Source organism: Anomaloglossus baeobatrachus, chromosome 12, assembly GCF_048569485.1.
Source record: "Anomaloglossus baeobatrachus isolate aAnoBae1 chromosome 12, aAnoBae1.hap1, whole genome shotgun sequence".
Taxonomy (NCBI): domain Eukaryota; kingdom Metazoa; phylum Chordata; class Amphibia; order Anura; family Aromobatidae; genus Anomaloglossus; species Anomaloglossus baeobatrachus.
This window is the reverse complement of record NC_134364.1, coordinates 141,890,717-141,903,183: the sequence shown is the minus strand read 5'-3', so window position 1 is coordinate 141,903,183 and position 12,467 is coordinate 141,890,717. Positions and strand designations below refer to the sequence as shown.

General features: G+C 48.4%; 2 protein-coding genes across 4 annotated transcripts in view; one reads left to right on the top strand and one right to left on the bottom strand.

Annotated features, from left to right (window-relative positions):
- Positions 1-6,739, top strand: part of KCNJ10 (potassium inwardly rectifying channel subfamily J member 10) — a 259,124-nt gene extending 252,385 nt beyond the window's left edge. For all 3 annotated transcript variants that reach the window (XM_075330697.1, XM_075330698.1, XM_075330699.1), the window contains one exon: positions 3,535-6,739. In XM_075330697.1, coding sequence (XP_075186812.1) covers positions 3,535-4,671 — 1,137 coding nt within the window. In that variant the 3' untranslated portion in view covers positions 4,672-6,739. The remainder of the gene's footprint in view (positions 1-3,534) is intronic.
- Positions 6,740-7,168: 429 nt separating this feature from the next.
- The window catches only part of F11R (F11 receptor), a 16,932-nt gene continuing 11,633 nt past the window's right edge, over positions 7,169-12,467 (bottom strand). The window contains exons 4-10 of the mRNA XM_075330701.1: positions 12,221-12,373; positions 11,946-12,148; positions 11,523-11,622; positions 8,485-8,592; positions 8,387-8,396; positions 8,220-8,262; positions 7,169-7,515 (exon numbers count right to left, since the gene is read on the bottom strand). Coding sequence (XP_075186816.1) covers positions 7,480-7,515; positions 8,220-8,262; positions 8,387-8,396; positions 8,485-8,592; positions 11,523-11,622; positions 11,946-12,148; positions 12,221-12,373 — 653 coding nt within the window. The 3' untranslated portion in view covers positions 7,169-7,479. The remainder of the gene's footprint in view (positions 7,516-8,219; positions 8,263-8,386; positions 8,397-8,484; positions 8,593-11,522; positions 11,623-11,945; positions 12,149-12,220; positions 12,374-12,467) is intronic.

The following is a 12,467-nucleotide window of genomic DNA, read 5'->3' as shown; positions in this document are numbered from 1 at the left end:
CGGATAAATTCTGAAGTGAACAGGGAGAGACTTTCTGCTCAGGTTCAACCAAATGCAGCAATGACTGGGCGGCGCTTCAGAGAGATGGAAAAGGTCCAAAAAAAAAAAACCTGAAGAAGTGAAATATTCTGCACAGGCCAAGTCATCACCAGATCTCAGCCCCATTGAGCTGCATTTCACAGGATAAAACAAAAAAAAAAAAAAAAAAAAAAACAAACAAAACTTTAAAAGGGTATATCCGAGACTTTAAAAAATAAAATTGTGCCTAAAACACTAAAAGGCAGGTACTTTGCTACCTACCTGCCTGTTGCCATTCTTCGCCGGCACAGACCGCTCCTGCTAGCGATTCAGTGGCTTCGTCAACAGAGAAGCAGCTTCTTTTCCACTCTCCTCGGTAGACGAGGTGGGGCAGCCAATGTCACACTGATTGACAGCCGACTCACTGATAAGTGAATATGGCATAAATTGGTAGAGCATTGTACTAACCCTGGGGACTGTAGGTGTCCGGTTACTCTAGGAACTGTTTATACTAATCTGGAACATATGCTACAACGCGGGGGAGGGCTCACTATTTTGGCTCAGCATTAGTTTAGGTGAATGCATATGAATCCATGAGCTCTTTCACACCCACCAGTAGCTAGTTGTAAAAGCGTCAACCTAGTCATGGGTGCAGCATGCTATCATTTTCTGCCTGAATGTTCGGTGCTTCCATCTGTCGCGACTCTGTCCCTCACTTCAATCTCGTTCTTAGGCTATGTGCGCACTAGAAAAGTGATTTTTCTCAAGAAAATTTCTTGAGAAACTTCTGAGAGTTGAAGATTACCGCACTTGCGTTTTCCCCGCGGTTTTTCCACAGGTTGGTCCCTGCGGTTTTTTTATGCTGTAACTGCAATAAATAATATAGATAATAGATAGATAATCGATAGACAGATAATGGATAGCGGGAAAGATGGATAGATGAATAGATAGATAGATGAGAAAGACCTATATAATGTCCCACCCCCCTGCATTTTCTAAGCTGGCACCCTTTAGTGACTTTCCTGTGTCACTAAAGGGTGCCTAGCCTTGTATTTAGCCATAAAATAAATAAATAAAAAAAAAACGTGAGGTCCCCCCATCTTTTGTAGCCAGCTGACTGGTAATCCAAAACAGAGGGCACCCCACGCTGTTATTTTATATTAAATAATTTAAAACCAAAAATGTAGGGTCCCCCCCAAATTGGATCACCAGCCAAGGTAAAGCGGACAGCTGTGGTCTGATATTCTCAGACTAGGGAGGTCCACTGTCATTGGACACTCCCCAGCCTAAAAATAGCAGGCCGCAGCCACCCCAGAAGTGGCGCATCCATTAGACGTGCCAATCCTGGTGCTTCGCCCCAACTCATCCCGTTGCCCTGGTGCGTTGGCAAACGAGGTAATATATGGGGTTGATGCCAGATGTGTAATGTCACCTGGCATCAAGCCCTGGGGTTCGTGATTTCAGGCGTCTATCAGATACCCGACATCACCAACCCAATCAGTAAGAAATAAAAAATAGACAACAAAAAAAGTTTTATTTGGGGGAAAAAAAAAAAACAACACTCCCCACAATCCCTCTTTCACCAATTTATTGAAAAGAACAATCAATTCCACGTCCGGCGTAATCCAATAAGAGGGGGGGGGGGGGTCGGGGAGGTCCCACGGCGATCCATACCATAGTCACTGTCCCATTCAATGAAGAACAGAATGTTCCCCATTGGCTGTGAGAGCAGTGCAGTGACCTGAGCTAACATCAATAGCCCAGGTCACTGCAGGGGATGACGAGCGCTGCTGTCAGGAGGATAGATGAGATCATTACCTGCTGTGATGATCTCCTGCAGTCCTGCCATCAGCGCTGTCACTGCCTTCTATGCTCGCCGCGTTGTCAGCGGTATCGCGAGAGCCCGTGACGTCACCGCTAGTGACAGTCTCGGGCCGCGGGCATAGACAGCATTGACTGCGGTGACGGCAGGAGATCGTCACAGCAGGTAATGATCTCATCTCCTGACAGCAGCGCTCGTCATTCCCGCGGCTGCACGCACTGCTGTGTGTCAGTGTCTGCCTGCGCTGCAGGGTGACAAGCTGCTGACACTGCGGGCAGACACTGACACACTGCAGGGCAGGCAGCCGCGGGGCTGGAGCAGGACACAGACTGCACGGGCACCTGGAGGTCACACGGAAGCGCTTCTGTGCGGTGTCCAGGGAGTGTGACGTGTGTGTTTACTCTGCTCCGCTTCCTCTTCCTGGCATAATGACATCACTCCCCTGCAAAACCGCAGTCAGCGATGAACATTACCGCGGCTATACTGCACATCATTTGCTACCTGTGGTATACCCCCGGTATTTCGCGATTACATTACAGTGAATAGAGTGAAATTCCGGGGGTATTCCACAGGTACCTGCGGAAAAGAAGTTACATGCACATTTTCTCAAGAAAATCTTCACAAAGAATTTTCTTGAGAAAAAAAATGCAGCGTGCGCACAGCTATTTTTTTTTCCCCATAGGTTTTAGCTTCCATTTCTGCATAGGCACTTGTAAGACGCTCGGCGCGCATTGAATATTTTGAAGCGTGTGATTTAGGCAATTCACTTTGAGTATCTGGTGGACTGAGAAATTTAAGACGCTGCTTCTAGTAAATGTGCGATTCTTACCTCAGCCTTAAAGTGCTGGAAGCTTTGCAGTACCTCTGGGGATTTTCATTGTATAGAACTCATGGGCTGTACACAAGCGTCCTCTAGTGGTGGAATATCAGAAGTTTGCAGAGAGCGTACAGGACACTTTCCATAAGCTTGAGATGAGCCTCAGAGGAGAATATGAGCCGGGTAGCTTGGTTTTTACTTTTTGGCTAATTGCTGATGGATGGCATATACGGTAGCTGGTCTGTAGGTGGAAGAATTCCTTCTGCACAAACCCGTTGTGAATGAGGTCTTCCTGCTCCAGATCTGGTCATGGATTCCCCTCGGTACATAAGGATGGCGTCAGAATGATGAGACTGATCGCTACTGCAGGATAGGGTTCAATGCCACACAGGGCTCCACAACTCCATTGGTGGCATCAGTCATTCCCCCAATTAGACCAACCTTATGTGCAAGAGGTCAGTGATAATGACCAGATTAAACCTAGATACTACACAGGAACAGGGCCAAGAACAATTCACAACCAAAAGACTGAATACATTTGATAGTACATCCTCAGCTTTATCAGAACAATCCAGTAGTCCTGGTACCAAGAATGAAGCGTCATGGTAGCACTTAGGGGTATGACCAGGACAATCCATGACAAATGACAATCCAGATGTATGGCCCTGACAAGCACATGAAGCAAGGTAGTAAAATCATAATAGGGCAAACCGTGTCTCTACATGATATTACAGTTGTGGGGTCTAAACTATTGATATTCGATTTTATAACTAATCCACATCCTAGTCGAGTACCACTGTCCAATCTGCACTAAACTTTCTATGCCACCAGTCACCATAACCCTCCCTAACGGTTTCTTCTTTTCTGCCGTTTATAGATGACTTCTCCAGTGAAGGTCTATTACAGCCAGACCACACAGACAGACAGCCGGCCCCTGATCGGCTCAAGCCTGAGAAGAAGACGTGTGATGACAAAAGATGGACGAAGCAACGTGCGCATTGACCACATCTCTGACAAGAGCTTCCTCTATCTCAAGGATCTGTGGACTACATTCATTGACATGCAGTGGAGATACAAGCTGCTTTTATTCTCCGCAACATTTGCAGGAACCTGGTTTATTTTTGGAGTCATCTGGTACTTAGTGGCTTTAGTCCATGGCGATCTACTGGAATTCAATGCTCCAGCAAACCACACGCCTTGTGTCATGCAGGTGCACACACTAACCGGAGCCTTCCTTTTCTCTCTGGAGTCCCAGACCACCATTGGTTATGGCTTTCGTTACATCAGTGAGGAGTGCCCCTTGGCCATTGTGCTGCTCATTACTCAATTGGTTCTCACTACAATCCTAGAAATTTTTATCACTGGAACCTTCTTGGCAAAAATTGCTCGTCCAAAGAAAAGGGCAGAAACCATCAAATTTAGTCAAAATGCTGTGGTGGCACAAAATGAAGGCAAGCTGTGTCTGATGATTCGAGTAGCCAACATGCGTAGAAGTCTACTGATTGGATGTCAAGTGACTGGAAAGTTTCTCCAGACACAGGTCACCAAGGAGGGCGAGAATGTTCATCTCAACCAGATCAATGTGGACTTCCAAGTAGACACCTCGTCCGACAGTCCCTTCTTAATCCTCCCACTCACCTTCTATCACGTGGTGGATGAGTCCAGCCCACTAAGAGATGTTGCCATTCGCTCTGGAGAAGGAGACTTTGAGCTGGTAGTCATTCTCAGTGGGACAGTGGAGCCTACAAGTGCCACATGCCAGGTGCGCACATCTTACCTTCCCGAGGAGATCCTCTGGGGTTATGAATTCAGCCCTATCATTTCACTGTCTTCTAGTGGAAAATATGTGGCGGACTTCAGTCTCTTTGATCAGGTCCTTAAAGTATCTCCACCCCGTTGCTTCCATGAAACTGTCCGCTTTGGAGACCCTGAGAAACTCAAATTGGAAGAATCATTCAGGGATAAACCTGAAAAAGACGGCAGTCCACTAAGTGTCCGCATCAGCAATGTCTGATGCCTAGAAGCTCAGAGGGGCACCCCTACATTCTGTAGTAGAGACTTGGTCGCTATGCACTGCCTTATTTCTTAATACCTTCTAGGAATGGATAGAAAAACCAGGTGAATGTTTCTGCAGGTACCAGACATTGACAAACTTGTCCTGTAGTCCAGAAGCTGGAGCACATGTAGTGTTAGCAGCAGGTCCCACTTTACGGGTGGGGTGCTCTCCACTGTGTATCTGTCTTCAGTAAGTCATTGTCTCGCAATCACGCCCTGCTATTGAGGGAGAGGGCAGATATGCTCGTGCCACTACACCTCAATCATATTCTGGTGCACACCATGATGTCCAGATCCACAGTCCAGCCAGAGGACTTACAAAGCCTGGGGGTAGGAGAGGACATATGGAAAAAAGGACAAGAGAGGATCTATAGACAGACTAAGACATGAGAAGAAGACCTCCTCCAGACAAGACATTAAGAGCTTTTGCACCCGAGGCGAGCCGCAGGCGCACCCGAGGCGAGCCGCAGGCGCACCCGAGGCGAGCCGCAGGCGCACCCGAGGCGAGCCGCAGGCGCACACGAGGCGAGCCGCAGGCGCACACGAGGCGAGCCGCAGGCGCACACGAGGCGAGCCGCACACGACGCGAGCCGCAGCCGCACACGAGGCGAGCCGCAGCCGCACACGAGGCGAGGCGAGCCGCACACGAGGCGAGCCGCAGCCGCACACGACGCGAGCCGCACACGAGGCGAGCCGCAGCCGCACACGAGGCGAGCCGCAGCCGCACACGAGGCGAGCCGCAGCCGCACACGAGGCGAGCCGCAGCCGCACACGAGGCGAGCCGCAGCCGCACACGAGGCGAGCCGCAGACTTACAGACGGACAAAGTGTTGCGCTACCTGCAAGGGAATGCACCCACTGGACCATAGAGTAACATGACAGCTGACCCCGGGAACGGACTCTGACAAAGCTTGAGGGAAAGGAAGAGCTTTATTAATCAGAGCGCGACTGGCGCCAAATAGCAAGGGTAGTTGGTAAAGTCCAGAGCGCACACTTGGCCAGCACAAGAGATGTCCAGATACCCGTATGTATGGCTGAGTAGCAATGCACAGCAAGTACAGTCAGAGCACCAGACAACCAATGTGGAGTGCAGACCAATGTGGATGTAGATGGCATCACCGGGCCAGGCGTTTGTCCAGTAGCAGGAATGAAAGATGCCTGACTACTCGATTCGGACCTCCACAGGTCGTGCTTGATCTGGACCAACAAGCTGAAGCAGGGTAGTGACAGTCGACCTAGTGTGGACTCTGGGAAGCAGGAATCCCAGGCAAGGACTGGAGCAGCGGGCAAGCACAACCAGCTCTGAGCAGAGACAAGGAACACACGTTAGGAATAGGGATAAGGATAAACAACAAAGACAGGGAACAGGGACCTGACGGAAGCAACGGCACACTAAAGGGACACGATGTTGCTCAGACGGGGAGGGTGCGTTATATATCCAGTACCTCCCCACAATAGGCTGAAAAAGCACTTCCAGGTTACGGTGCACTGGCCCTTTAAATCATAGAAGGATGTGGAGAGTGTTGCCTATGGAAAGTCCTGAAAGACCTGTTCAGTGCACGCATGTTTCTGGATGACCAGGCCACAGGCAGAGAGCTGGAGAAGGATCCAGGACTGTGATCCGAGTCAGTACCCTGTATGGAAGGAAAGACAGCCCGTACAGAACCACATGCAGGGCACTGCCCAATACGGGTTGAGCCTGGGGCTAGAGGCATAACAGAGGACACTATGAGATCCATAGACTTGCAGACGGACAGAGGACACATGGAGATCCATAGACTTGCAGACGGACAAAGGCCATCTATAGATTTGCAGAGACACTATCAGATCCATAGACTTGCAGATGGACATGAGGAGATCCACAGATTGACTTGGGACATGAAGACACTCAAGCTGCTACAGACGGCGGAGGAGTTGGAGGATCCTTCCTGTGTGTACTAACCCGCACTTTATTCATGAATGTATGTGTCACCGCTGATGGAACTGACACAACCACAATTAGGAAATTAAACCTATTAATGCACAAAACCCCATTGGTTCGGCAACTTCTTTATACATCGGAGGTCAGTATGGATATTGCTGCCTGCACTAGGTCACCAGAACTATGATCCCTACCCAACCAGGCACATCACCATTTCAGACATAATTCACACATGCTCTGGGTCCTCCTGTCATTAGGCCACTCTTCAGATCGCTGCACAGTTGGCTGAACCCACAAGACCCCAAAAGCAACACTTATTCCCCAAACCCCTGAAAAAAGAAATCATATGATATAGGTGGGGTTTACTCCATTTATTCTTAGGAATCAATTAAAAGTAGATACAAAAAAACATGATAAAAACAAACTGTCTAGACAGAAAACAATGTAAAATGCCCAGACCTGACAACCTCGCACACACAGGAAGACACCTACCCCAAACACCCCCCCCCCCCCCTCCCCAGGGTGACCCTACCACAAAAAAAAAAAAAAAAAAAAAAAAAAAACCCTCCCAAGATTAAAAAAAAAACAAATCAACCCCCTCCGCCACACAGGGTGTGGGGTTTCCCTGTGTATATCCAAGGGCCTGTAGTGGTTGCTTTGAAGTCTTACTGCAAGTTCATTTCATGAGGATAAGGCACAGGAGGAAAGCAGAGGAGATGGTTGCAGCGCACACCAGAGTAGTGCAAATGTCAGCAGGGGGCGCCACCACTGCACCCCAGGCCTAAGAGAGGATGATAAATAACAGGACTGGAACTTTGTTCAGGCAGGCAAGCCGAGGGACCCAGCGTCACACCACAAATGAGGACGTCTGCTGGAAGTTCTTCTAAAATGGGGAAAAAAATTAAATAAAAAAGGGTCAGCTCAGACAAGATGGAGGACGTGACCCCAGAGAGCAAGGACCGAGAAAGAACCACACAGGCAGGATGATGTGACCCAAAAACCTGAGAACAGAGCTAGAGCCCCACAAGCTGAGAACGGAGCAAGAGACACAGACACACTGATGCAAATGTGACCCTGAAACCAGAGAATAGCACTAGAGCCACACACAGGCAAAAGAAGGGAGGATGTGACCCGAAAACCTGAGAACAGAACGAGAGCCCCACACACAAGCAGGAGGGTGAAGGACGTGCGCCCGCAAGCTGAGAACGGAGCTAGAGCCACACACAGGCAGGAGGGTGAAGGATGTGGCCCCACAAGCTGAGAACGGAGCAAGAGACACAGACACACTGATGCAAATGTGACCCTGAAACCAGAGAATAGCGCTAGAGCCACACACACACACACACACACACACACACACACAGGCAGGAGGGTGAAGGATGTGGCCCCACAAGCTGAGAACGGAGCTAGAGCCACACACAGGCAGGAAGAACGTATCCCCTCAGATCCAGGAGTGAGCTAGACCCCCACAGAGGAAGGAGTGGGGACTGCACACAAGGTCAGGCGACCGCACACCCATCTCTTTCACACACCTGCCTCACTGTCCACACAATGTTACAATATGTCCCATAACTGCCTTGTACTTACATCACTGCGCGTCTCAGATGGTTGGCTGTAAATCACTTTTTTGCTGCAAAAATAAGAAGGAAATAAAGAGAAAATATTCAGATGCCGTGACATCTGACACAGTCACCAGGCCACGGACATGGTGTCCTCCAGAGGCGGTATAGTCATGGTTACATCTCTCCACTTACTTTGTTTTCTCTGAAATAGAAGTAGATAACAGAAATTAGATAGCATCCCCCTACATTGCACACGTCCCCCCCACCAAAACCCACAGATAGGCACTCACTCCCAATGTATCCACGGCTGTACGCAAACCACACGCCAACTCCAATCAGAACCAAGATGAGGAGGACAATGATTACTGCGGCCACGATACCACCGACGTTCTTCTCATCTGTAAGAGGAACAGTCAATAAGCAGTTACAGAAGAAGAGGAGGCAGCGTCACCTGTAGGCAGGAGTAGGCTGGCCCGGGGGCAAGCACCCCCATCGGCTGCCCCCCAGCAGCTATACATGGCCGGCTGCCTGCTGCGCAGTGTCACTGGGCCCCTGCCTGGGACTCAGCAGCAGTTTCAGGTCGCCCAGCTGTCTGCTGCTGCTGACACACAAATGTACAAGTGCCGGCTCAGCCTACCTAGACCTCAGACACAATCACACCCAATGCTGGGAGCGTATCTGCTAGCCTGATGTTCCCAGCGCCGGCCGCAGCAGATTGTGCCTCCAGAAAGATCAGGACGGGTGGTTAGCGTTAGCCAATCTCCAGGAAAGTTCAAGCTACAGCAATAGCTCAGTGTGAGCGACTGCAGACACCAGCATACAGCACGACCGACATATATATATATATATATATATATATATATATATATATTAGTGCCATACATTAAAAAATGTTATGTCTTAGCCAGGGCCAGGTGTGATCAGTAAATACATACACTACAGTTCAAAAGTTTTGGGGTCACCCGGACAATTTTGTCTTTTCCATGAACAATCCTCCTGTTATTTCTCAGAGGAGTTGTACAATGAATAGAGAATCTCGTGCAGACAGTGACGAGGTCAGAAATAAGGATTTTTACTTGAAATAATAATTTTCTCTTCACACTTGGCTTTCGGCACAGAACGCTCCTTTGCAGCAATTCCAGCTTTGCAGACCTTTGGCATTCTAGGTGTTAATTTGCGGAGGTAATCTGGAGATATTTCACCCCATGCTTCCCCCCCCCACAAGTTAGATTTGGGCACATTTTGGTACCATACGGTCAAGTTCTCTTTTTCTGGCCATTTTGAGGTTATGGAACAAAAAAAAAAAAAAAAAAAAAAAAAAAAAAAAATGTAATGCTCCAGATTCCCAACTAGCTCAAAGCAAGGTCCGTTTTATACCTTCTCTAATCAGCAAGCCTGTTTTCAGCTGTGGTAACATACTTGCACAAGGGTTTTTAAGGGATTTCTAAACATCCATTAGCCTTCTAACACAGTTAGTAAACACAATGTACCATTAGACACTGGAGCGGTGGTTGTTGGAAATGAGCCTCTATACACCTCTGTAGATATTGCATTAACAACCAGACGTTTGCAGCGAGAATAGTCATTTACCACATTAACAATCTAGAGTGTATTTCTGTTTAAAGGGAACCTGTCAGCAGAAATTTAGCTTGAAACCTAAACGTTTCCCCCTCTGCAGCTCCTGGGCTGATTCTAGCAGGTTCCTGTACTTTTTGTGGCCCCTTTTAAACCAAATTAAATACTTTATAAACTTGTACCTTTTGGTATGAAAATCTTGTAAATCGTCCATGGGGGCGGGCTCTCTGGTGTCCGTTGCTGTCCCTCCTGCACATTGACACAGTCCCCCCACACTGCATTTCGTACATCAGGACATAGCCCACTGCGCCCGAGGTGCCGCCCACGCCAGGATTGCTGGTGACGTGTCACAGGCACGAGTTATGGGCGGCGCTGTGATTGCATTGCAAGTGCCCGCCCATAATCTCGTGGAAGCGTTGTCCCCATTGCCTCCAGCGTTCTGCGCAAGCGCACACTGGCCGGATGACCCGACGTCACCTCCTTCCCATCTTACCCTGCAGCAGGGCAAGATGGGAAAGAGGTGACGTCGGGTCATCTGGCCAGCAAGCGCTTGCGCAGAACGCTGGAGGAAGAGGGGAAAGTGCGGTCACGAGGTTATGGGCGGCACTTGCTGAGGACAATCACAGCGCCGCCCATAACCTCGTGCCTGCGCAAAATGTCACCAGCGGTCACACGTGCACACACTGCACAGTCCCACAGCGCATGCGCGGGACCTCGGGCGCCCAGGGGCAGCGTCCTGAAGTATGAAATTCAGCGGTTGGGGCAGCGTAAATCGGCAGGAGGACAGTAACGGACACCAGGCAGCCCGCCCCCATGGACGATTTACAAAATTTGCATAGCAAAAAGGTACAAGTTTATAAAGTATTTAATTTGGTTTAAAAGGGGCCACAAAGTATAGAAACCTGCTAGAATGCAGCCCAGGAGCTGCAGAGGGGGAAACGTTTAGGTTTCAAGCTAAATTTCTGATGACAGGTTCCCTTTAATGTTAGCTTCATTGAGAAAAGAAAAAAAAAAAAAAAAAAAAAAAAAAATGTGTGCTTTTCTTTTAAAAATATCTAAGTGACCCTAAACCTTTGAATTGTGTATATGCCACATTGTGTGTATATATATATATATATATATATATATATATATATATATATATATATATATATATATATATATATATATATATATATATATATATATATATATACACATAGTACAGCACAGATTGGTGTATGACTGGTATATAACATACTGACATACAGACATTGCATATTACAATATACATTTTTTTAACATCTCATGTCTGTAGTCACAATATATCATATACCAGACCCAGGAAAAGTGAGGCTCAAAAGGTGACATCCAGCCCCCTGTCTCCGCTAAACTGGAACAGCCAGTCAACAAGCTGAGAACCGGTCTGCAGGCCGCACTACACCCTCCTGTGGCCACGGCTTGCTTTCCGACGTCAGCGCTATCTGCATACAGTGAACACAATTGGTGGAGGTCTGAGTCGCCGTCTCCTTCTTCCACCAATGAATGAGTGTGACAGACAGCGGGAACCTTGACATCACATCTCCTGTGCGGAGAGCGAGTGTACCGGAGAATGGGCTTCATCTTTTTACAGCCTAACCTTTATTCTCTAGATGAAGCATCCAGAGGTAAATAGAATAAGGAAGGGCCGCTGATGTCTGCTTCCCCCCCCGTTCCTGCCTGCAGTGCCCCCGCCTCAGGCAGCGGGACCATCTTTAGAGCTCCGCATACTCACAAGCCTCCATGGTGACTGTTGCTGATGACTGCCGGCCCATCTCATTGGTAACCTCACAGGAATAGTCACCAGAGTCTGCCTTCGTCACCGGGTTAAAAGTCTGATGAGTAAAGAAGATTGTGATAATTGATCAGTGCTCCAGATCTATTCTCTAAACAAGAGATCCAATATGGAGTGGAGGGATCATTTTAGAGATCTATGAACAGCAGAGGTGAGATCTAGTATGGAGATCTATGAGCGATACAGGTAAGGTCTGGAAAGGAGATGAAAATAACCATAGAGCTCTGCTATAAAATGGGGGACCAAAGATCCATGAACAATATAGGAGGGATCAAGTACCGCTATGGGGACCATCTCAAACATCATGGAACAGTACAGGAGTCAAACACTCAAACCCATCAGAAGGGCTCGGAGGATTATTACCAGGTCTCCCGTTGCAGTGTTTATGACGTAGCTAGAGTTCTGGAAGGTGGGACTGCTTTTGGGGTCTTCAGGCATTTTGATCTTGTTTTTGTACCAGGTGAATGTGGGGCGAGGAGCGGCATCGTTCTCCACGCAGTACAGGGTAGTGGAGCTCCCGATAGTCACAGATGTGGGTACTCGAGCGATGGGCACAGATGGGGGAACTGAAAAGAGATTATGTTAGGTGCAGTTCGGAGAAAAGAAGAAGAACTGTCAGGTCGCATGATTCCTCTTACCCAGGACCACTAAGGTTGTCACGAGCTCCGTGTATTCTGGTTTTCCCGAGGAGCTATCCGTCACTTCACACACGTAGTTGCCCGCATCTTTCCGAGTCACGCTCTTAAGCGTTAGTCCTTGTAGGTAAAACTGAGCAATACCTTGATATGGGGCTAGAAGAAGCAGTGATTATTCACACAAGACAGAAAAACTGACGTCATACCAGTACCCCAACCATCCCTCCAGAGTAAGCCCCATGAGTATGGA